The 27841-nt window shown below is 39.5% G+C and overlaps 1 protein-coding gene across 12 annotated transcripts in view; it reads right to left on the reverse strand.

Moving 5' to 3' along the window:
- Positions 1-27841, reverse strand: part of LOC124273272 (disks large homolog 2-like) — a 343312-nt gene that overhangs the window by 299300 nt on the left and 16171 nt on the right. For 11 of the 12 annotated variants that reach the window (XM_046708499.1, XM_046708504.1, XM_046708503.1 and 8 more), the window contains exon 2: positions 15426-15557. In XM_046708499.1, the coding sequence (XP_046564455.1) occupies positions 15426-15557 (132 nt within the window). Of the gene's footprint in view, positions 1-15425; positions 15558-16539; positions 16564-27841 lie in introns of those variants that run through there. The other variant, XM_046708498.1, reaches the window with a different exon arrangement.

Genomic DNA, 27841 nt, shown 5'->3' on the forward strand with positions numbered 1-27841 from the left:
AATCCGGCATGATTCAGTCATCAGTCTCAGAGCTTTCCAACCTGAAGAATCATGAGTGAGGCGAGGCTATACGGTGTTTAACATCCCGTCAATGATTACTGCAGTTATATTGCAACTTGCATGCATATGTGCGTGTTGTTGCATGTACCAGTCTGGTTGTACAGTGATAGTCCACTGAGATACCATGCTGGAGTTTAACATGGATACCACGCTGATTCGCTGATCCAGTTCTTGTTTCATCCTCATAGAGCACCAGGCAGGGCAACAACAAGTTCCATCATTTCAAGTTGTTTGGTCAGTGAGTGAGTGAGTGAGTGAGTGAGTGAGTGAGCGCAGGCCAAATCACAGTTCAACTTGAACACAGCAAGCAAGGTAACAGCTACAACTTGTTAAACCTACTTCTTAGCGCTGTGGCTATCATAAGCAGTGTATGAAATAAGCCAAAAGCCCAGCCAGACATCTGGGCTGGTAACTTCAAAAACTTACCAGCCCAGAAGAGATTTAACCAGTCCTTCTTAAATAATAAATAGACAGTGCCAGTGGACACGTTATTTGAATATTTGTTTCACCCGTCCATGGAGCTGGCTAGCTGTAAAATTAGACTGTCCGGCAGAAATCTAGCCCATCTCGGGCTGTCGGACGGGCCTTATTTCATACACTGTCATAAGCCTATTTAAAGTATGGAAGTTATGTTCATCTTAGCGAAGATTGCTGTGTGGAATGGAGCCTAGTCACTTACATGAGAATGGTAACATCTTGAAGATGTAACCCCTTCAAATGTCGTACACTCCCTTCCAAATAGGATAAGGTCAGTCACACATGAAAACAGCAACATCTTAAAAATATGTTTCCCCGGACCAAACCCACCCTATGAAGTCCAACCAAACCTACTGTCTCCTCCCCTGGCCAAATATCACATGGTCTGTCACTGAAATGACAACAACAACCTGTCAATCATCTTCAGCCTCTGTCCACAGCTTGTGTGGCCAAGAAGGCCAACTCATGAAAAACATCATCCACAACAATTCCGTTTGCTGCAATATAATCACAACATCATGAGCATCGATCAATATTAATTTGCTTCCTGATTCCACAAACCTTCCTAATTCTATAATAGCTTCACCAAACAAGCACCTGCTGGCCTAGAACGGAGACACACAGCCCAGACAGTGTTGCATTGGAAACTGAAACCAATAAAGGCTGGAAATATCTTATCCTATGCATTAGCAAACACGAAACTGCCAATTGACAAACAGGATTTTGAACACTGTCATTATCTTCCATGTGATAACAATCATTTGTAAATTACAGTTTGGTTGAAAACAAAATGTTTAGGGGGAATAAGCATCACACTATAATCAAGTCAGATGTCCATGAACATGTATTTTTTGCTTCCACAAATCATTGTGTTTTGAAAACTACATGTTTTGGGGAGAAAAAAGCCTTAAAACATGACAGATATTTTAACTTTTACAAATTATAAATTTGTGAAATTGAGGGTCCTTAACTATATTTGAGGTAAGTGAGTGATTTGGGTGGAATACTGTTTGTGTTTGCCTACAATCTAATGAAGTCTGTGATCACACTTACTGACCAAGGATCATAATTAAGTGGTTAAATCCAATCAGCAGATCCTGGCACAGCTAAGTCATGCAACTCTACACTGCAAGCTGTGGCGCCTTTGCAAGTCTGCAACCAAACCTCAAATGAATTCATATGTTAGAATCTTAAGGCTGAAAAGTCACTCAGAATATTTTTCTGTAGCATATTTTACAGATGATTAAAAAACTTAACCTACTTTCTGACTGACTATTCCAAAAGATACCTTTTCTACATTATTTGGACAATTGGACAAGTAGCAGATTCTGGTATCAAACAAACATTGCCAGTGCAAAACAATTGCATCCATTCTCAAGCCTTATGCATACCGGACATAATATTCTGGGATATCTTTCTGCAACTGAAATGTGAACATAGTCATTAATACCAAATTTTCATATTACATCAAATCCACCAGGACCAGCTAGTCCCACAAATCCCTCCGTTGTGACCACAACAGTTTGTCCAGTCACCATCGCCGTCTGCTTCCCGCAGTGAAGCCATTAGTATCTGTAGGCCAACTGACTTGCAGCCTGCTCCAGTAACAGAAGAACAGGATCCTACTCCCCTCCCCCTCCCAGGAGCTGTGATGGACAGTAATCATTATAGATATCACAAGCTTTCCTCATTCAGTGTCATAACTAGTTAAGCATGTAAATCATGTCCGGTTTAAATCAGATCACAGAGAGTATAATGCCTTGAGGCAGAAACTTGAATATCTCAAATGAACTTACTTCAGCTCAATACTTTGCGGCTTAATGATGGCCGACAAAATCGCTGTGCTTAGTTGCAATGGATCAATGTGCCTTTCAGCCACAAGTTTTTAAAAACATTCGCAAGAGTTTTATTTAACAATATTGATCCTGTCGCTACTCACAGTTACACACGCAGGAACATTTTTTCACCCCAAAAGGGGAGGGTGGGGTAGCCTAGTGACATTGCTGGAATATTGATACTAGCAGCGTAAAACCCATCTTACCCGCTCACCCAAAATGAACTGGCGTGAACGTAGTGCAGGTTAGTTGTTTCACAACACACTCAATGCTCAAGTTATCACAGCAGTCTGTTAATGGTAGACCAGACAATCCAGTGATAAGTGAGCATCAATCGTTGGGGTCAGGGTTCAACAACACAGTCCAATACTCAGAATGACCACACAAAACATTTGGTCTTGTAATAACCAGCATACGCTACTGGGGACCAGTAGTACAAAGCAACCATTGCACTATGACTGGGGTAAGTCCATGTCGAGGTACGGGAGTTACGATAACCTTAGCACCACGACTGTCGTAAGTCCATGTCAAGGTATGGGAGTTACGATAACCTTAGCACCACGACTGTCGTAAGTCCATGTCAAGGGATGGGAGTTACGATAACCTTAGCACCACGACTGTCGTAAGTCCATGTCAAGGTATGGGAGTTACGATAACCTTAGCACCACGACTGTCGTAAGTCTATGTTAAGGCATAGGAGTTACGATAACCTTAGCACCACGACTGTCGTAAGTCCATGTCAAGGTATGGGAGTTACGATAACCTTAGCACCACGACTGTCGTAAGTCTATGTTAAGGTATAGGAGTTACGATCATCTTAGCACTAAAACCGCTTTGTACAACAGCACCAAGTTTTAGCTACAAATCCCAAAGGGAAAGTGAGGATGTAGAGAGTTAACGATTCATCACAGTAATTTATACCATGATACCAGTTCTGTGAGGCCATGCACTTATACAACGACACAATTTTGTCTGTTTGTTGCTTAATCTCAATTCACAATTGACCCTATGAAATCACAACCTTCAATCAACTACCACTGTGTACACAGTTCAGTATCCCAAATCATAGATTATACAAAACAAACAGCAGTCATACACCATCTCACATGCATACTGAACAGAAAGCCCTACATTTTATCAACATGTACCAGCCAGATCTGCCATGATTACAGGCGAGTTTGATTTACCTGCAAACAGGTGATCTAACACGGTGAAAGGGCACCTGCTGCTGCTGCTGCTGCCATGGTGGATGACTACAGGACATCAAGGATGAGGCAGACTTGGAACCAACAGTGACTGTTACATGGCTGACCGCTGATGAATACATCCCAGCCATCATGATATAACAGTTCGTAATCACCATCACAATGGACCCTCATTACTACAATGTAATCAACAAATCTATGGTGCAACAAGGGATTAAGTCAGCAATGTAGTGATGTAGTACATTGTCTCCCATATTAAATGTAGGGCTAATGTTGTACTGTCAACAAAGTTCAATATCTGTTTTGATTGTTCAACAAGTGTAGAAGTGAGCACAGCTCACATACCCCCGCTTCCCACTTTGGGACATGGAAATGACTGATATTGATAATATATAATGTGACAAGGATCAGCAGCTCACAAGACTTTCTCCTTGACTCTACTAAACTTTATATACATGTTAGATAATAGTTTTGCGATGTACTGATTACAGTAATAATTTATGGAAACATTATTTTTTGTGTTTTCCGTGGAAACCTGACATACAATTGAACTTGACTGTCTCATGTTGCACACCATGAAGCGGACGTAGATTAAGATTGTTATTTTTTAGCACATGGCATATCTGTGGGTCATGATTAACTTGTGTATTAAGGTTGGTGAACCTAGCATGTATAGTTTCGATGATATGCTGTGGCCAGGTAACCATCAAACACATTTGGCACTAAGTCGTGTTTCCATGGAAACAGCAAAGAAACTCAATTCTGAAAAAACTTTAAAATAGCAAAAGTCACATCAATGGGTAATGATTAACATGTGTGTGAAGTTTGGTGAACCTAGCATGTAAACTTCAAGAGATATGCTCCGGACAAAGTTTCGGGGTATAATAATATAGTACATTGACAAATATTTCCATGCGATAACATAAGTTATATGTCATGACTGTATTTCACTGTATCTTTATTGAGTGGATCTATGCTCATGACATCAACCACTGGTTTGCCTGGTCCAGACTCACAGGGCCGCTGTAATACAGCTGGCATTCCTCAAACTGCTTCATTAAACAATAGGCAAAAGAAAAAAAATTGGCAGCAAAAAGCGTTATCCTTAGTATATGAGGCTAGATATTCTTAAATTTGTGACATTATTTTTTTTTGAAGAAACTATTCAAGCAGTGTAAGCACATGAATGGTTGGTTGACTGACGTGATTCACACGTAACATGAATGTTTAATAGTTCTTGAAATGAGATGTAAACAAACAAAGGAAAAAGGAAATGCACGAGCTATTCTCATCCTCTGAAGGCACTTAGGAACATAGACAACAGGATGCTGTGCGTTTAGTACGGAGGTGGTCACAATACAAACCTAATCATTTATCTATCATGGCCTCAGCAACATGACCTGGCAGCAACATGACATGACAGCCACATGACCTGGCAGCACCATGACCTGGCAGCAACATGACATAGCGGCAACATGACCTGGCAGCACCATGACATGACAGCAACATGACCTGACATTACCAGTCCCTAACACAGAGCCCTCCATCGTGAGCCCTCCGTCCAGTGCCAGGACTGGGAGCAAGGCAGAGCCACGCCATCCCAAATTACAGTATCTGACAAATGTCAAAACTGTGCCATTCGCAATGCTTTTTCTGTAGCTCAGCATTATGAAAACAAAGAATGTTATAAGTTTAAAATTACAGCACGAGAAAAGCAATCCTATCTTGAATTACTGTTGTGATTACAGGCAGCAGTTGTAAGAAGATGACTGATGCTCTTGTTCCTATCACATGTAATAACTTTTATCCTTGTGAAGATTTATCAAAAATATGGAAAAAATTCTCTTCATGATATTCCAAGCAAAGTTAGATGTGTTAGATGCCAGCAGAAACATTTGTATGTCCAAATTGTAAATTAACATTTTCTCCTGAGAAAAAACTCAGGAGAAAATGTTAATTTACAATTTGGACATACAAATGCATTTATATATTTCAGCATCTGAAATCACGAGGTTCTTGAAATCCTTGATGGTATTTGAAACTTCGGATCCTATTAATAAAATTAAAATATATACAATATAAAGTTTCATGTAGGTTTTAAACATTTATCACTGTAAACCATTCCTTTCATGCTTAATGTTAAACTATCATGTCTTTTTAGATAGTTGTTGACATTTTCCACGCAAAAGATGATATCCTATAAACAGTCCAGTCTGGACCAGATAATCCAGTGATACATATTATGAACAATATGCCATGCTATTTGGGTGCAACTGACCAAGTCAGCATGCTGACCACTTGATCCATCAGGTCGGCTCTGGTAACTAGGTGAGGTTTCTGAAGACAAATTCTATCACAGACTCATGGTTCAAGTTCTGATATGGGGACACAGGTTATAAGACGGGTCTATGACAGTAAAATAAACAATGTTTCTTGTGCACAAAGAAGGCGAAAGACAGTTCAGAATGCAAAGGTGATACTCAATGGTTGGTCTAGTAGACAGAGTGTTGGCCCAGAAAGCAGATGGTTAAAGTTTGATTCTCAGGGTACTTGTTGTTCCCTTCCATTCCACATTTATGGTGAGTGAGTGCGCGTAGTTCTACGCCGCACTCAGCAATATCCCAGCTATATGGCGGCGGTCTGTAAATAATCAAGTCTGGACCACACAATCCAGTGATCAACAGCATGAGCATCGATCTGTGCAATTGGAAGCAGATGACATGTGTCAACCAATTCAGTGAGCCTGACCACCCGATCCCGTTAGTCGCCTCTTACGACAAGCATGGGTTACTGAAGATCAATATTCTAACCCGGACCGTCAGGGGTATCCATACTTATGGGATGAAACAAGGATCGATGAGGGTGGAACCAGTGTTGTGACTATGAGATGGGTGTCAAGGTTAAACTGCAGCATGGTAAACCAAGAATGTCTACCAGTCTCAATAGTGACAACATAGGGCAACACCATCCAAACATGATTTGAACCTTGAAAAATGAACCAGCACTCAGGATGCTCTCAAGATGAACAAAACTAGTGGGCTAGCGGGCTTCTGCTAATGTTTATCTCTGTGGGTTAGCATCATAAAACAAACAAACATACACAGTGCTCACGTCGTCACAAAAGCGAACATTAAAACCCATTTAACTCACCTCTAATTTATTCTGTAATGGGGTATTTTTAAGGGACATTTGTAATTTGGCAAACATGAAAATATTTCTGTCAATTATCACACTTTGAGCAACTATACATACCCCAATAAACTACTCAATTATATAATTGTTGTAATTTTCACAATAAAGTCCACCTTTAAAAACATCTGAAACTCAGCGATGAGTGACACTTCCTTGTTGAATTCAACCTCTACCATAAACTCACAACTTTCCAGATTATTGAACATACAAAAAACACCACTAACACCAACATAAACCGAAAAATCACATCACTCCAAGTACTCCTTGACCTTTGACCTTTTGGTGTCATATATTAACCCAGTTTCAATTAGCTCAATTTTTTGAAACGTTTGATCAAGTCGGACTTCTTCCACACTGTCTCCCATCATGCTGAGGATGGACTCTAGGAAACAAATAAAATATGAATTAAATATCCATATCACCTGTTTTCTGAGGAGTTCTCTGCCTGCACAAAACCTTGCCCTCCTCAAAATAACCTCCACCCCCAAGGCCCCTGTCGGCTTGTATTGAGCGTGATTAATCTAACACAGAGCAGACAGAAGTCCAACTCTAGGAACCTCTGTGATTATAACAGCCTCCATCCTGGAACAGCCCGGGGCAGAAATGGAACTCCTTGATCTCTGGAGGGTTCCTGCTGACAGAAGCTTCGAAGAGTTCGAAACCCAGCATCTCCGCAGAGACGACATGACACTGGCTTCCAAGTGACCATTGATATTAGGCTCACACAACATGCCTACAAGAATGACCACTCATATAGATTTTGGTGTTTGGCGTAATGCCACACTCAGCAATATTCTGGCCCTATGACCAAGCCCTGTACATAAAATCAAGCATTGGCCAGACATTCATATGATCGAACAGTAAACAACTGTCGGGGAACAATGACGTGCAATCAACCAAATCACAAAGTCGGAATTCTCATCCATTTGGTCAAATTTTCTCGCTTCAGGGGTGGTAATAACTTTAAAATTGCTAGTGTACTCCGGTACAGTGGCACATGTAAAATCACTTGCCCTGATAATTTTTCCACTATACCGTCCGTTTTCTTGTTGAGTTCTTAAATAAACAACATAATTAATATTGGAAAGACAACTGGACACCGGTACAGTGTGATATACAAATTTGCTTGTCCAACAGAAAAAAACACTGGACTCGGGCGTCGGGCAATGGGTTATTTCCATCCCTGCTTTTACAAGCTGGACAATCTTTCTGTACATTACACTTTATCCAAAAACAACTTTTTTACATGGGTAAAATTTGAGATATGGTTGTTTTGTTCCAGTACTTTCATAACAAATTGTTATACAAAAGACAATCGATACAACTTATCCCCTAACATCAAGTAATCGTTCCTAAGTGACCATTGACATCTACCTCACACATAAATCACTCTCGAGTGACCATCAATATTGTGCCATACACAGATCCGCCTGTGTCCAGGATACACGCCAGTTGACTTAGATCCACGATTTGTTAATTGCATAATGGATCACCTTGGTCTGAATGAGATATATATCTCAGTCACCATTGTGTATTGGGAGCACACTATGACATATCATCATACGATAGCAGCAGACGTCAACTCGGCCATGTTGACTACTTGCTATTTCAGTGATTTAGTGGAACAGTGGGAGATGACTGAATTATGACCATTAATATCACGATTGGATAATTCTTCCCACTCTTTTGATTTCAGCACAGTTCAACCTCTCTGAAACTGCAGGCTGGTGGTTCATGAGCGATACGGGAAAAAGAAATATTTTGTCTGTTGTCATAGTTATCAGTGTTTTTATGCTCTTGAGAAAACCCTAAATTCATGAAAACAAATACAAAAGCAAATTACGGTAAAAGTCCATCTGTGAAATATTACATCAAGATGGCAGTTTTCAAATTTGATAACACATTGATCGCATGTGTAAACAATGTCATTCATGGGGTTTCCACGGTGCTGTTGTACAAAGCGATCTTAGTGCTTAGGTGATGGTACCGCCCATACCCTAACACAGTGATGACTATAGGTGAGGTGAAATGGGCTTTAACGTCGTACTAAAGAATATTTTGCTCATTTGATGACGTGTGTGTATGTGTGTCTGCTTGTACTAGCCCAGGCTTAAACTGGTTTAAAATGCCAGCTCACTGAAATACCATGCCGCAGTTAAGCATGAATACCCCACTCAGACACATTAGACTGACTCCGAGCCGACCAGTCCTTGTTTTACCCATGGATGCCAAGCGCCAGACAGGGAACAAGTATCTTTTGGTATGACGCAGCCGGGGATCGAACCTGCGACCTTCCGCTCCCTGGGCGGATGCTCTCACCACTACACCATAGCCCAGTGATGACCATATAAGTGCACCAAGGCACGCTTCTCCCCGGATGCATTTAACGGTCAAACTCCAAAAAATCAAACAAAATGTCTCCACTGACAATGGAAGAAAGGTGGAAGGAGCCTTCTTGACAGGCGATATTAGGTTGTTTCAGGTCGTTACTAGCAAACTTCACAGAAAAAAATATCATTTATTAAAGTAATACAACTCTGCACAGCAAACTGCAGAATGTCAGATGACCGTGTCATTCATACCCTGTTACATCATGAATACGGCATGACTGCACATGATGGACAAGTCAATACAACCAAACACAGCATATTCCAACCGCAATGTATCATTGACATCCACCATTGATTATTTGGGAAAAGAGGGCATCTGGTTAGCTTCATGGCATCTCCTTGGGCTGACTGATAACTCCAGCAGGAATCTGTGTCGTGTCAGTTGACATTTGTGGCACTGACAAAGGCTTGCGATGGCATTGATATCCAAGCCAGCAAACATCACAATGACAGGATAAATATTTCATAGACACTTCCAATGCAGAACAAAGAAAAACACAGCTAAGTTTAGAAGGTATAAAAACGATTCATCTATATTACATAAACTCCTATAGGAAAGGTCTGCGCAACTTTCTATAATTTTGAAATGCTTGGTTGTTTTCTGAGAGCCATTTTTGTTGTGTTCAAAACAAAGGGGCACAAGAACATTATGGCATTTCCATGCTGCTGCACAATAGGCTTTGAACAGGAGATGGCAGACGCCAAACTGTACTGTAACAATAACAGCTGCAAATTTGAATGAAATATTTTCAAAATGAAAAGGATTGGCAAAATAATCAGTTGCCAGTAATCTGTCGTATGTTTTGGTTTCTGAAGAGGTTAGCTGTGGGTTTATCTGCAATAATTCAGCAATATCAACACCACAAATAGACTTCACAGAAGAAGGGGAATAGAGATTACTAAACGAGTGTCTGTCAGATACCATTTATCTTACGAGTTGTTTCAAAACGTATTTAACGAAATAAAAGTTAAAAATACGCTTTGAAACAACGAGTTGAGATAAATGGTATTTGACAGACACGAAATACAGTAATCTGTTTCTTACACACATAAAAATCGCACCATTTTATGGTCGAATAGATTCAAATTTCATTTTTCTCATCGTAGGTGCGCAATAATACACAACACAACGTTTATGAATGAGTGACGTCACTTGGTTTCCTAAACACTACTCATCCCCATGGTGACCCTCCACAAAAAAGTTTCTGCCACCTCTTACAACATCAAGGCAATAGTGATAATGATAACTAGATAAGATCACAGAAATTAATTAAACCCTCTAAAACGCGATGATGTTACCATGCAAATGTGGATGATTTTAATTCTTGCAAGCGTAAATATTTGAGCCGTGGCGCCATCGTTATCGCTTGGTGGTTGTCGTCATCGGAAGATTGTTTTGGATATCTCTGCACATTGGAGACCTGTACTTGTGTACCAGTTTACGTTCATTGTTCTTCCATCGACTGGAGCCAAAACGTTTGAGTGTGTGCAATTAGGTGCACCCAGTGTGCTTGACTGTGACATTGCTGAGGTTACGTTCACTATCAATGGGGGACTACTCTTCTTCGCCACAGCCTTCTCGCTTTCCCGAGCCAGAAACTGTCACTTGGAATGTAATGGAATTTACAGAGTTTTCAGTATGAAATGTGAGTTGATTACATCCTGTATGTTATCAAGACATAAACTTTTCATTATCATGCGTCGGAGGAATGTCTTGAGCAATGACTTTTGTGTAGATCAACCGTTCCTGTACATGTTCGATTGAATAGAAAAGACGTGTGCCGCCATTTGCACTCATGAAGCCTTGCAAAACGTTCCATGTTGTACATTGTTTCAACGAGTGTGTTTTGGTTCTGATTGTCATGAGTGAATTTGATAACATTGAAATCACATAGTAGCTCGGAGCTGGAAGTGGGTCTTCATCATGTTTATCAATGAAAAATGTCATCTTCATCAATGCATCAAAGAAACAAGAGGCAAATCGATCTCACAATGGACGGGCACTGGCGTTATCGTGTCAGGTATTTTTGCAAGACGACACATGACACTTGTCGCATCTCTCCAGTAAAAGTACCAATGTTGTACATTTTGAATATTCGAAGGGAATCCTGGGCTTTATCTCTAACGGTGATTTTCACATAATTGTTTACACAGGTATCACTGATTGTTCGAGCCATTTTGAATTCATGACTAGAAATCAAAAGTTAATAAAAAGAATTAGAAAATAAATAGATTCGTGTTATATTTATTCTACTTGTGACTCATTGTATAGATACCTATTTATGTTGCAATCACAAAAATAACAGGTAGGTGTAAAGGGGTATTTTTGGCAAGAGTAACAGGTTTCTGTTCGATTGAAGCACGAGTAACTTATCAATGAATTTTAATCAGGAAAGTAGTCCGTCATAACCTGACCCTAGGTCATCACCATGGTGTAGCCAATCACAGGATTAGAAATCGATCTCACACATATGTGTGATACCAGTTTTCTCACATGGGTTTCTCACCCACGGGTGTGTAAGAAAAATGTTTCAGAAGGGGACGAAAGAAAGGGGAAAAGTTTTTGATGGTGATGAAGGATGGGGAAAACATTTCAAAAAGGGGATAAAGGATGGGGAAAACATTTGAGAAGGGGATAAAGGATGGGGAAAACATTTGAGAATGGCATGAATGATGGGGAAAACATTTGAGAAGGGGATGAAGGATGAGGAAAACATTTGAGAATGGCATGAATGATGGGGAAAACATTTGAGAAGGGGATACAGGATGGGGAAAACATTTGAGAATGGCATGAATGATGGAAAACATTTGAGAAGGGGATGAAGGATGAGGAAGGATGCAGGATGGAGTGAAGGATTCCAACCTTGTATGTTAGTGGAACACTAAGTGAGGGACCCTTCTGACACAAACTCTACAGGATTGATGGAAGAATATCAGCTTCAGATCTACCAAGAAAATGTGAGTTGTGAAGCAAACACTCAGCACCATGGAGTCCAGGAGTTAACAATTCAGAGTGGAAATGGGTTCAGGAGTGGTATTGGAACAGAGCATAACCCAACCAAACGAAAGAATGGATAAAGTGGAGGCACTATTCTGTGATTGGGAGACATATAACACTGTATTGATCAATCTGTGCCTAGGTGACTGCTGCACCAGGCCGTGGGGGGATGTGAGGGGCTTGACTTGTGGACTGGAAGTAGCTGGCAGAAGCTGGAAGACAGTGTAATGACTTCATATATAGTCAATACCGTATCTGAGAGTCTCAGCACGGATCTCCTCCAGACCTGCACACAGTCTAGCTGAGCTGGTTCACCATCACAGAGGCTGTTGACACCATTACCCCGTGTTGCGGTGTCAACATCATACTTATATACAGCTGTAGGGCACTAGATGATTCTCTGACATATAGACTGTTTACTTGGTGATTTCATTCACAGTGGGTATTGATAATATTCTTTGGTTAGTTAACTTACATCCGGTCTACTTGGTATATATACACAGTACTTGGTGTTTTCATTCACAGTGGGTATTGATAGTATTCTTTGGTTAGTTAATTTACATCCAGCCTACTGGGTATATATACACCAGTACTTGGTGTTTTCATTCACAGTGGGTATTGATAGTATTCTTTGGTTAGTTAACTTACATCCAGCCTACTGGGTATATATACACCAGTACTTGGTGTTTTCATTCACAGTGGGTATTGATAGTATTCTTTGGTTAGTTAATTTACATCCAGCCTACTGGGTATATATACACCAGTACTTGGGGTTTTCATTCACAGTGGGTATTGATAGTATTCTTTGGTTAGTTAACTTACATCCGGTCTACTGGGTATATATACACCAGTACTTGGTGTTATCATTCACAGTGAATATTGATAGTATTCTTTGGTTAGTTAACTTACATCCGGTCTACTTTGTATATATACACCAATGAGCAGACTAGACTTAATTCTTATTGAAATGTTGTCAAATGATATGTCTTCTAACTTGTACCTGTGCCATCCGAAGTCAAGTAATAAACAAAAATCTGGGTATAGCATCATTCACTGCAGCAGTGTGTGGCGATTCAAAACTTGATTTTTCCCTCAATCATTGGATGTCAATCTCAAACGGCACATTGTATCTCAACTCCCTGGGGATCATACAACTCTTGCAGCCACTAGGCACATCAAGTGTGGCTATAAACTGAAAAGTACTTACACAAGAGTGTTGTTACACTATTGGGTTTTTTTGTACCTTGATTATGCCTATTTCTACACAAGCAACTCCAATCCATTCAGTAATGGTGATTTAATTTGTGTATTTGTATAAGCCCATCTTGATACTCCAGAGCAGTCATCAGAAATGGAGTCAAGACACATTGATAACAGAATAGTTAGATCAGTCGATATTTGTCAACATGCTAACAATCTCCTGAAAATCCTGCTAAGAACATAGTTTGGTGCTTGTATTGTTTAGTGCTTGGAATTGGTCAAAATCTCATAATTGATGATTGGTTCATTACAACCGATCAATCATCGAAATAATTGGTTAGCGTCATTTGTGAAATTTTCCTGATTATTTTTGTTAATGGACAAAAAAATAAAGAAAAAAACCTGTAGTTCTTTGGTGTTTTTGCCAATTCACTAAAGGCATTGGCAAATTTCACATCTTTAAAGGATGACTAGTAGGTTAGGAACATTAATTTCTAGGAGTCTTGAAGATAAATTCAATCATGACTTGGAATGAGCTTGTAGTGGTCATGAAATGTAACAGACAAAACCAACCTTGTGAAAAATATTGTTAATGAAAACAAGTGTTCCAGAATTGTTTGTGTTCGATTATGAGAAAACATGATTGATTGCTTGGTCGTTTAGTCACTGCGACCAATCTTCGATTATTTCAATTAATCGGACCACCACTAGTATTGTTGAAAACTAAGCAATATTCCAGCTTTCTAAAGACAGTGTGAAAATATCTGGAGCTCCAGTGACTGATAATTTGAGAAGTAAACATGATGAGGTAAGTTAATACACAGACTACTGACGTACTTACCAAGCCTGACAACCCATTCCATCAAGTCTCTTACATCCAGAAAACCCTGAACAAATTCAACACTGAATCCCAATAGGTTGTGACTGACTGACTGACTGAGTTTGGTTTTACGCCGCTTTTAGCAATATTCCAGCAATATCACGGCTGGGGACACCAGAAATGGGTTTCACTCATTGTACCCATTTGGGGATTCGAACCCGGGTCTTCGGTTTGACGAGCCAACGCTTAAACCACTAGACCACCCCACCGCCCCAATAGGCTGTGAAATAAAGTTACTTGTTTCTACCAAAATTGATGGGACAATACGATCCTATATCAACTAAGAGTGATGTCAAATAGGTTAATACCTACTTATTGCCCATATTTTCTATATCCAACATGAAGATTTCTACTACTTCATCACATAACTGTAAGTAAAATATGACCCAAGACAAATTAAAAATGCAGAAACAACATAAATTCCTTCACAAAACAAAACAATGTTTCTAAGGTTGCAGCATTCCAGTCATAAAATTCTCAGCTGTAAAGGAAACAACGGACCATCGAAAAAACAATCCACATCTTCATCCACATAATTCTAAAGAAAACCACGAATGAATCTGTTTGATTGCCAATTTAAAAGCTGGTAAGTAACAATAAAGGAAAGATACTGATTGCGTGACAACTTCTATATTCTACTGGGCTTCAACTAGTTTTTATTCTGTCATTACACTCGCTTGACAATAGTAAAAGTGAGTGAGTGAGTGAGTATAGTTTTACGCCGCTTTTAGCAATATTCCAGCAATATCACGGCGGGGGACACCATAAATGGGCTTCAAACATTGTACCAATGTGGGAAATCGAAACCCGGGTCTTCAGCATGACAAGCAAACGCTTTAACCACTAGGCTACTCACTGCCCCTTGTATGTACAGAAAGCAAGGACTGATAGATGTTCACCAGTAACACATTACAATCAGGGAACACTGTCTCACTAGTAGTCTTCATCCAGCCAGACCAGCATCAACAGGGGATGGATTCTGTCACATGGTACCATTAAAATCAGAATATCATGATCATGCATCAAAATCACATATTACAGGCTACAGTAAGGACATATACATACTCGTTGATGTCCCGTAGAAGAGCAACAATAAAATATTACCAAGCTGGGGTAACAAGTCAAGCCATTAGTTGGCTGTAACAACAAAGGCAGGCAGCCATCGTCGGGGGATAGTAATAGACTTACCTAGCAAGGCATGGAATAACCTGCTCTTGAAGATCTGTATCACACGCTCGATGGCATTTTTTAACTGCTTATCCTGCGGTTTGTTCAGCCGACTGTGGTAGTCCTCCAGCAACTCCAGCGCCCTGTGGGCATCTGAAACAACATTCACAGTGATCAGCTCATCCTAGCAACATCACCAGACACATCCACCAAATTGGCAAACAATTTCATTGTCACATCTAAGGCGGCATCAGCAACAGTCCACCATTACAACATTAGGGAAGTCCTCCAGGGTCTAGCTTCATCCCTACAATTGCTGCCAACAAGCTCCTTTTTCACAAAATTACTTCTGGTGTCTGCCAATTTCATTTTTTGATGTTTCGATCTCAATGGTGCATCTGTTCTCCAGTCAAGAATCACTGACGTCATCCAGGTACGTTTTGTAAAACCAAGTGCCAATGATAATCATCCATAGTTTTATCAATAATGATCCTACATTGAAAACATTATCAAATCTTGTACATCAGAAAAACATGAGACAATTTCATAAATCGCAACTACAAGACACTGCATTCAGTCTTACATTCATCCATGGACAACCAATCCAGTTGACAAGCACTTGCCACTATCTGTTCTTAGACTAGTCCTAGCCACTATCCATGTGATTGTTCTAGTTATTATGAAAAAACCCTGATGGTTCTAACAATCATCCATCCACAGACCGGTTCTAGCCGCCATCTACTTAACCCTCATGCTAGCCACTATCCATGGACTAGTTCTAGCCACCATGGATGAGCTCTAGCCACTATCTAAAAAACTGACTGATTTAAACACTATCTATCCAGGAACTAATTCTAAACACTATCAATCTTACCCTAATTCTTGCCACTATCCACGAGTAGTTCTAGCCACTTTTAAAACAGATGGTCCAACTATTATGGGATCAGTAATAACCACTATTCATCCACTATCCATCCACAGACAAGTTCAAGCTACTTTTCCTCCACAGACAAGCTCTAGCCACTATTGGCTATCGATCCACAAACGAAACATGAATCGGTCTTAATTTCCAAGTCAGGTCAAATGCAATAAAATTCCAAAATTAAACTTTCATGGCATTAAGGATCTAATTTACCAATCATGGGCCCAGTGCAGGCATCGAGTCACCCAGGTATCCTTAACTACAAGCAACAGAACAGAAGGGCACGAGCTGAGGCAGTCCAAGTAACTCCAAGGAATATGGATTGTTTCTGTATAGGCATCAGCATAACCTCCAACACTAAGTGAATATCGATAAGCTCGATGGTGAAAACACTTGTGGAGCATATTATGGTATATGAACAGGAAGCTGGATTTGTGGTATCAAGGTCAGGCCACAGCATCAAAGAAGGAAGAACTCTCTTATCTGCTTACTGATAAAAGAGTGTGGTTCTTGAAGCATGGCACCTCCTGGCACTCATAACCTTCCTCAACAACGACTCAGTCGCTACAGCCACTGAGGAAATATGTTCTCTTCCACTTGTCAGTATAGCCTTGCTCCAGGCTGTACTAAAGGCAAAACCCATTTTCACAAAATATAACACCCATGTTCCAGGCTATACTAAAGGCAAAATCCATGTTCACAAAATATAACACCCATGTTCCAGGCTATACTAAAGGCAAAATCCATGTTCACAACATATAACACCCATGTTCCAGGCTATACTAAAGGCAAAATCCATGTTCACAACATATAACACCCATGACCAAGGCTGTACTAAAGGCAAAACCCATGTTCACATACTATAACACCCACGCAGTGAACCAGTCAGTTTTTTATCACGAAGCATCATTCAAACTGGGTCTTTGTATTTTTCATCAGGTTTTTTATATATTTTACTCACTTGTTCTTGTTACAAAATCAGTAAACATGCATTATAAACAAATGCATAAATTGCTGTTTCAGCACTTCTAACTGAGCTCTGCTCATGTGCAACAACAACTTACAAGATGGCTTCATGTGTAAGCTGTACTAGGGGGATGTTGTACATCCTTTCTCTTGTAACAGCAGTAGATTAGAGATCAGGTATATGAGCCCTCATTCCTTCAGTATATAAAACATCTTAAATGTATGCAGTAATTTTTGAAATATTTATGAAAGTAAGGTGTCCTTATCAATATTTGCCCTAATGTAAATTTTTAAAGATTTAGTGGTCCCCACATATAAAAAATGGACAACATAAAACCCAACATACCCCTAGACTTCCTTTACTTAAATGTTGTACACTATTTCTATGTACTAGTGTCATTATGCTATTATGTTTTAAAACAATTTCAAGACTATTTGTAAATTAAAAAATTGTGTATTTGTAATTAAAAAATTAATGGTGCAATGGTAGTTTCCTTTTTCAAATTTTCTACACAGTTGCAGCCATTCTCGAGTTCTGCCGCAGCAATCCAGTTTGTGTTATTTGGGAATTAGCAAGTCTAGATCGACTCAAGAATAAGAACATCACAAACTCATAACTTAAAAATATGCTAGTCAATTTTCTTTAAAAAAATAGCACTATTTTTCCTTTAATAATAATTTTCTCAAGAGCCTTCCACAAGTCTACACTTGTTGAACACTGAATCTCTGACTTTTATCTCACATCATGTTGTGTTGAAGTCTCTTCAGCTGTATATATATTTCATTAGAAGTTATCAGAACTTTGGAGATAACAGGCAGAATATAGACACAGTCAGTTTCTACTTGCCCCTATTTAACAAGGTTTTATCAAGCACACAGGTCATAATCTGGTGTTGTACCGAAATTACCCCACTAGTGGGGCAGGGCATGCTTCCCATTTCACGAACACCTGGTTTAATCACTGGTGTTCATTCATATGTGAACGCAGCTGGACACAGATGCTGCTGCAACATGGTCGATCTAACAGGTGATTGGTCAGTAATCAGGAACTAGTTCCATACACATGACACATGAAACTGCCACCTGGTGCCAGGCAGGAACTTTACAGACCATTTCACACATTTTCCACTTGCTGTTGTATTCAATGCATGTACTGAATGCCCTTTCATTGCTTTGAAAAATATTGACACACACTCGGCAATATTCATGCCATGTCAGCGAAGTCTGTTATTAATCATGTTAATATGCACCAGACAATCCAATGATTGTCATTATTACCACCTGTGAAGATCCGGGTTAGAATTGATCTTCAGTAACCCAATGCTTGTCGTAAGAAGCGACTAATCGGGATCGGGGGCTCACTGACCTGTTTGACACATGTCATCGTATCCCAAATGCTTAGATCAATGCTCATGATGTTGATCACTGGATTGTCTGGTCCATACTCAATTATTTACAGACCACCACATTACAGCTGTAATATTGCTGAGTGCAGCATAAAACTAAACTCACTCACTCACTCATTATTAGCATAGGTCTATGCATCCGGTATATGAAGACATACATGACATAAGTCAGTACATCTGACTGTCTGATCTGTTAGTTGCCCTGAGACAACCAAGGGTTTATGAAGATAGCTCCTTAAAGGACAATATCTATACCTTTCCAACCATGCATTGCATTGGACCATGGATGATACAGAAGGCCGATAGATGATTCCATTGAAAGGGAAACATGCTCTGCCAAACGGAATATTCTCTTGACAGTGACAGGTAAACTAGTTGGACACAAGGGTGAATGAGTTTAGTTTTGTGCTGCTTTTAGCAATATTCCAACAATATCACGGCAGGGGGACACCAGAAATGAGCTTGACCCATTGTACCCATGTGGGGAATCAAACCCGTGGACACAAGGAGTTCTGGGAGGAATGTGAATCTTCTTTAGTAGAACCAGGAATATTTTGTGTCACATCCCTCTGAGATGAGCTGGAAAGCTTGTCACCATAGAAACACCAAAGCCTTTGGCTTAGACAACATCAGTGACATAATCCGTATCCTTACCAAACTGATAAAAACATGTCTAACTAGTGTCTGAGTTGCAGCTACTTCACACAGCGCTTCACTGTCACTCTACTTCACCCTGACCCCACATCCTCCATCAAAGCTGGAACAGAACTTCATGCCTTCAATGGCTCAGTACTAAACTGCCCACTCAGCAGTTCTGCACTTCCCATCAATTAGCATGCTTTAACTTTTACCTCAAGTCTTCTGTCAAGAGGGGAGAATTTTCAGATACATTCAGGTCACCAAGCAAAAGCCATAATAAACTTCAATTTCAATTTTCAGGAAACAAACAATATTTTTAATTTTTTTTTTACAGTAATCTGCAGGATTAAGCTTTTGTTGAAGCCTTATTCAAGTAAAATGTTCTGGTAAGATCAGGAGGCCATAAAACAAATGAGACAACTAAAACTGCCTTTTTCAAGTACTTGTGAAATATTACTCCTTTTCAGTTTAAATGTATTTTTCATATTTTGCTTTAATCAAAGTTATACAATTTCAGACACTAAGTCACATACCTTGACCCTAAACACTATATCCTCCGATGGTATGAATTGACCAATCTGAGGTAGAGTGAGTGAGTGAGTTTGGTTTATGCCATTTTTAGCAATATTGATATTCCAGCATTCAAGGAATTCCAGCAATATCATGGCATGGGACACCAGTAATGGGCGTCACACATCGTACCCTTGTCTGTCATACAGACCCTGAAACAAATCTATCCAAGAAATCCCATGCAAGTCTAGAATATGTGGCAAGTCTAGAATATGTGGCAATTCTAGATTTCCAGTTTCAGTTTCTGAAAATGAAGAAAGTCTCTGTGCTCCTTTTTCATAATATTTTATGATCATAATTTAGGAACTGTTTTTTATTCTGTAAAATATGTTCATTTCAGAGACTAGATGATAGTCTTTTTGTACCCATGGGGGCTGAGATAGAGATATCTGGGTTCGAAGTTATCAAAGTTCACCCCACTGACAGGCACTGGCCTGACCCTTGCCCTGGACCAAACCATGGGGTCTCACTGATGATTAATGTCCTACTTGTGACAACACTTTGTATACCCCTCTGACATTCATATCATCAAAATTCATTTTCTTCTTATCTGCCTACTTTGAACTCATCAAGTTTTTCCAGTCATTCCACCTGACCAATATAGTCTGTTCAACTGGATTCTTCCTCCTGCATTACAAGGCTGTTGCTGCAGTATTATCCTTCTACTGTCATCTGTGAGTGAGTGAGTGAGTGAATGAGAATGGTTGAAAACACTTTCAGCAACATTCCAGTAATATGACAGCAGGGGAAACCTGAGGTGGGGATCCCACACTGTACCCATGTGGGAAATCAAACACAACAAGTCTTCAGCATCACAAGTGAACACTGTATATATTCTACCTAAACTACACAATTTTGTTCCATGTACTGACTGACTATGGTTTTATGTCGCTTTTAGCGATATTCCAGCAATATGGTGAGCGACACCAAAAACGGGCTTCACATTGTTTCCATAGGGGGAATTGAACGGGTCTTCGGCGTGACAGGCGAAAGCTTTAACCATAGCCCCTTTTAGAAATAGAAGTTCATGTTCAACTTTCATGTTCAACATAAGTTGCTTTAATGGTATCCCGAAGAACCATCCGAGGATTGCAATCTAAGGTCTATGATGCAACACTTGAACCACTAGGCTACCCAACAGCCCTGTGCCTTATACATTAGGTATTCAGTCTTGCTTGATAATGGTATGAGTACCTGACAAGCATTGTCACTAAGGTGGCATGATCCCCACCACAAATTATCAAACTTAAAAACTAATGAAAGTGAAGTTCGTAGTTTGAGATGAAGTTAAATGTCAACAAAAACATGAATGTCATGGTGTATGAAATATGCAAAAATAGTAATAAAGAAATTGCTTATCAAAAAACATTCAAGAGAAGTCATGAAAGTGTATGAAGAAAATCCAGTGAACCGTTCTTGTTAATCTTCACATGCAGGTTAACATGCTGAAATCTTCAAAGTGTCGCCGTGGCCTTGAAAGTTATGTGATGGTCACCAAAATCGACTGGGATCTGTGCCTCCCCTAGATGAAGCTTGGTGTCGTATATGAAGAAAATCCAGTCATTGGTTCTTGAGATATCTCGCTGACAAGGGTAAATTGTTAAAGTCCCCTTGTGACCTTGAAATAAAGGTCAAGGTCACCAAACCTGACTGGGATCTTTCTCATATTGTGATGAAGCTAGGTACCAAATATGAAAAGAATCTTGGCAACGGTTCTTAAGATATTCCAATTCGTACGGACGGATGGATGGATGGAGCTTAATACTGTATCCCTTGGTGGTGGGGGATAAAAATTACAGTACAACAAAGAAATTGTAATATTATTATGCTAATATTTGTATAGCTCCAATATCCAGCTCAGCTGCTCAGAGGTGCTTTTTGTTTTCCCCTTGATCATGTCAATCTCAAACGGCACATTGTATTATCAATCTCAACTCCCTGGGGATCATACAACTCTTGCAGCCATTAGGCGCACCAATTTAATGTGGCTTTCCCATCCTTACAAGGTACCCATTCACAGCTTGGTGAATTGGGACACATAGTCACAGTACTTTGTCCAAGTTTACTGCACATTGCTGTACCCGCAACTAGGTGTTTGCACATATTCATGTGGCCTCCATCTCATCTTTTAAGTGCACAGGGTTGTGTACTGTACACTAGGGGTTGTGACAACACTGAAAGAGTCTGCACTCAATGTTGACTCCAAGGTTTTTTCACCCGGTCACAGGTGGGCTCGATCCCGGCACCTCAAGTTCACTGGATCGCTAGACTGACGCCTTAGACAGCTCGCCCACCATGCCCACCATGCCCATCCATATCCATAGACCTGGTCAACTTAGTTGAGTCTGGGCGTTCCATATTTCAAGCTTGTGTCACATCTCGTAAATTGTCTTTCTGCCCATGACACACCCTTTGAAACTGATGCGGCCAAGACTTCAAACCAAGGCTTCAAGCACAATTCTAGCACAATCATTTCTTTCAGGTGTTTCAAATGTGAAAACGATTGCTGACAGATCTCTGGTTTTCTGCAGAAATTCACTCAAAACCCCACAGATGTGCCTCAAAATAACATTAACCACAGCCATGTCTCCCACTACAAAGCTTGTCTTCCTAACATCGAAAAACATTTCTCCAAAGATGCAACTGTTTTGAAAAATGTTATTCAATTAACGTAACTTTGGTCCAAACTGTGATATATTTTTTATATGCAAATCTAACAAAGAAATTGATTCCATAGTATCACGGTTGTTGAGTGAAGGCTCAGACAGTTATTCTCTACAAACAGAATCCACATAAAAACGTGACCTGTCGACGGCAACGTTAACTTACCAGACATTGAGAGTAAGCACTATTGATTTCTTGCCATGTTTTTTTTACTTAAAACTTTCTCTTGCCAAGAAACAATTTCTTAGCAATGATCACAAATGGTTCCAAAAAAGTTCAATTCTTCTTGTCACTTGTTTGAGCCAAGCGCACAACAGTACAGTTCAGTGAAGACCCATGCTATCCAACAGTTGTCACGCAAAATATATTCAACCTGTTTCTCTTAAATCATTATTGCATGAAGCATATTTTCTTCAGATCACCTGATGCATCTATGATTTCAGAAATGATCCTTGTAATTCAATCACTTCTACACAAGAAATAAAATATTTGCAGAACTAACAAGATCTGTTTTTGTCCATCCTCAATTTCACAAGGAAGTTTTTTCACAGAAATCAATACTTGTTTTCCAAGTTTTTCGTCTCATCAATCATTTACTTCCGGGAAATTTTGAAATATTTTGAGAAACTTGTCATAGTTCATCCTGAAGACATAAATGCAAACTTTGGCCAGCTAAATATAGAATCACGTCTCCTAAAGGAGAAGTGTACGTGAAGAATTCACATTTTTCACATGTGAAATGGAAAGAATTTTAGAATTTGTTAATATAGATTTTTGGATAAACACACTCATTTTTCTCACATTGAAAGCAGAACACACAATATAACTGTTAAAATGTTATATCATCATGAGACCTTTGTTTTCCGAGCTAAACAGGTCAGAGTTAACCCCCTTAGATTATGACATCACTGGTGCCAGTTGATTTAGACTGGTCTAGTCCCAAAGCAAACAGTATCCCTTCTGAAACCCATCGGGTGAAAAATATGTAAAATTACGAAAGATGAATTATAATTGAAACTGAAAAAGCAGGAACAACTGATCATGTGTATTTTCATTCATAAACCTCACCTAAATGGAATATATATTACATGTATGACATCACTATCAGTAAACGAATTTCACAAGTGTTGTGTTCACCGACATAAGTATGTTGGATAATATCAAGGAGACTTTCGTTGATTTAATTATCATATTTGCATAAATGTGACATGTAAATTGTCAGAACAATTCTGACAATCTGCGTGGAGTTACTTTTTTTAGTTTTCATTGTAATCAAGGGAAATAGTCAGAAATGAGGAAAAGTACCGTTAATGTTGTGCGGAAGTTTGAAGTCAGCGATGCCATCACACTTGACAGATGCTATAATAAATTGTGTCGAATGTACCAAATCACTGATAGATCTCTATCTATCTATCTATCTACATCTCGTTTTATTTCCCTTAGTCTTGCTACAATACTCTTCACATGCAGGTCCAAAAACTAACAACCAAGTGTATGCAACAAGTAGGCTCACACAATATGAAAAAATAATAAACAGCATAAAATGTGAACTTTGCTTTCTTAAAATTTCAAAAAATGCTGTTTTCACACCTGATGTATTTAGCGTGATTTCACCGAGACACCAGCATTAAAAACAAAATACAGTGATCACTGATGTGGATATTTTTAATTCAATTCTCCAAGTAAATATTCAATATTTAGATTTTAAAGCACACACTAAATAATGCTGTGAATGGTCATTAAGCAATGTGTCAAAAATGGCAAGTTTTCAAATGCCAGTAGGTTTCAGTTAGTTTTCTGTATTTGGTTAGTTTACGACATCAAAGTGAGGGTGGATGTGAGGTTTGTATGATCTATATAGAAAAGGAGTAAACTGAGAAAAACTGCACGTTCATCAATGGCAAGGTAAACAGCTTTAGTGCATATACGTTTTGGATTTGCAAAAAGAAGATATGTTTGGAAAGGCAATCGATTCAAATTTAATGTCAAACAATTCGGTTACACTATATGAAGAAATAAAAACGTTTGAGAGTTTTTGCACAATGTGTACGTTTTTAAAACATGAAGTTGTCAGAGTGTGTCACTGAGCCGTACATGAGTCACCTGACAGCCAGACACCATGCAGGTTGACAAGTTGGCTGCACATCACGACACAAGAACCACACATCGATACCTACAATCCCACATCAATGGGTCTGATAAGGTTTAATGACACCATTTGATTATCAATTGGCACCAGTAACATCATATTACAAGGGTCATAAGCAATGGTGTGTCTATATTTAGGAAATAGAACTCTCTGAAAATGTAAATAAAAATCGATATAATGTTCGAAGAAAATAAGTTACTTGTGATATCTGTACTGTTTGGGCAGCGAAACTACCAGGCAAATACTTTTAATGCTAACAAAGTGCAATACAGAAAGGTTTACACATAGATATGATGTCATGTCATCATGGAGTATTCTGTCAACAATGACGACAACAGATCATCTGGTAAGACCATAAAGCAACATGTTCACAATGACTGGAAATACTCCCAACTGTAGCAGAGCCCGTGAGTCATATCACTCTGCACCATCAATCTAAAACATGGATGAAGGAGTCAGCTTACCTATGACAAAATGCAAAAATTGTGGACAAGATTTCAGGGGACAGTTGAGGTAGTAAGCCATAGTGACATGAAGCAAGTGCCCTGGCCTACCCACGAGGAAGATACTAAATTCTGTGCCTGAACCATCTCATAAGTCTCTTGACCTGTTTAATCTCTTCTATTTTCTTACCACTTACATACCTCTCTATATTGTAGACCTAGGCCTCACACCCATAGATAAACAACTCAAGTGTACATGACATGAAAAGCAAAAGTATTACAAATAAAGTGATGTAAACGGGACTGGTTCAAAAGTTTCAACGTAATTTAATGTCACATGCTGGAAATTTATTTCATCACTTGTCCTTTAGACTTCTTATAGAAAAGACAAAAGTACTTGTATTGACAAATTAATGATTCAGATAAATTCTGTAATTTCAAATGTTTTTTTTTTCAGTTGTATAAAAAGACTGGGGATATGAAAGGGACCAGTTCAAAAGTAAACAAAATATTAAGATATTTGATATATTCCAATGGCTTTGACTTCCATGTTAACAGCCTTTAAACACCCAGGATGTGTCACACAGGATATCAAATACCCTACAAATACCAATATAATTCACCATAATTGAGTGAGTGAGTAAGTGAGTGAGTGAGTGAGTGAGTGAGGATTCAATGCCACTACAAGCACAACCCTAGTTATATCATGATTCGTCAGGAGGAATTCTGACAAGATGCAGACCTTAGATCCTTTAAGGAAACAATACCTTTCTGTCCTTGAGGTCTGTAAAACCAACATAAAACATCTACACGATCCAGGTTTTTCCACATTCAAAGGATGCCGGGTAGTCCGCTGGTCTTTGTATAGTTACAATGTGTTCTGATGTCCCCACTGTGATTTCAATGGAAAATTGCTAAAAGCGGCATAGAACCCAACTCACTCACTCATTGAAGAAGCAAATGAGTAACTGATAAGTATCACATTAGTGCATGCACATACACATCTTCTGCTGTCCGCCGAGCCCGAGTGTTGTATGGAAACAGGTAATTCACCAACACTTACCAACAGGCGGATATTGATTGGCTGCTCATCACAGTGGCTGGGTTTGTAGTTCAATGGATAGGATTGTATGGAACTGTGTGTGGTATTGTTAGTCAAGCCTACTTCTGCAGCCAGGACATGGCTTAATGTAATTATTGTTACTCATCGTAGGGAAGCAAGGTCTTTGATGTTTGAATATATGAGTTTACGAGCATGTTGTTTCCTGAATGGATTTATTTGCGATGTGTGATCAGTTAGTTTGTTGGAGATTAAGGTTGAGGTTGTTGGTTGATGAGCTAATGGGATGATGAGTGTCAGATCGAGTGCAGTTGATGTTTGAATGGAAGTATCCTGGGAGCACAGTACTCTAAGGTGAGGATACCCATGAAGATCCAGGTTAGGCATACTGACTGAGTTTGGTTTTACGCCGCTTTTAGCAATATCCTAGCAACATCAAGGCGGGGGACACCAGAAATGGGCTTCACACATTGTACCCATGTGGGGATTCGAACCCCGGTCTTCTGCGTGACGAGCCAATGCTTTAACCACTAGGCTACCCCAATTCCCCTCCAGGTTAGATCTTCAGTAACCAATGCCTGTCGTAAGAGGCGACTAACGGGATCAGGTGTTTAAGCTATCTGACTTGGTTGACACGTGTCATCATATCCCAACTGCGTAAATCAGTGCTCATATGGTTGATCAATGGATTGTCTGGTCCAGACTCAATTGTTTACAGACCGCCAACATATAGCTGGAATATTGCTGAGTCCGGCGTAAAACTAAACTCTCTCACTCACTGAGTGAGGTACTTTTCGTTCTGCAGAGTTCTGCCCCTTGACATAACTGGATCTGCTGATTACTGGTTTGAATGCCAGTGCATCACTGCATATCAACTGCATGACTTGATGATAACCTTGGATATAGAGCTGACACAAGGCAGAAAGCTTTAAGCCCATTTAATCATCAGGCCATGAAGTCCATTGTAGGGCAGGAATGGTAGAAGTCTGACTTATGGTACATACATTCCCATGTGGGAATCAAACTGGTTCTGCGGGAGGCAACAGTTGATGCAGGCATATAAGTTGCATCCATGAGGGATAAAAATGGAGTGAGTGGCAAGCTTACACACTTTCTATGAGGCAGGGTTCGATTTAAGAGATGTTAACCTACTTGCACCAGGTGCAACCTAAGATAAAAACCTAGTTGCACCAGTCAAATTCCAGTTGCACTGTTTTTATTGCAATATGTAAAATCAGAAATATGCTATTGAATTATTTAGATGCTTTATTCAGAAGTTTACCCACTCAAAAATTGACTTGCGCCTGGTGCAAGTTAGAATCATAACTAGGTTGCACTTTGTAATGTTGGGTTGCACCAGTGTAAGTAACAAAGCACTAAATCAAGCCCTGTGAGGGCCATCATAATGTCATTTACTAATCTGGCTGTTTAGCAAAGTGTGAGGCAACAGTTGAAGCAAGCAGACTTCATATATGCTGCATCCATGTTGGATTTAAACCTGATTCTGTTACAAGCTGACACACATTCCACTGGGCCACCCATTTACTAATCAGGCTGTGTTGCCAAGTGTGAGGCAGCAGTTGAAAGAGGAACACTGTATTTACTTTAACATTCTAGA

The sequence above is a fragment of the Haliotis rubra genome, unplaced genomic scaffold (genome assembly GCF_003918875.1).
Source record: "Haliotis rubra isolate DU_JTF1 unplaced genomic scaffold, ASM391887v1 Scf179, whole genome shotgun sequence".
Lineage (NCBI taxonomy): Eukaryota > Metazoa > Mollusca > Gastropoda > Lepetellida > Haliotidae > Haliotis > Haliotis rubra.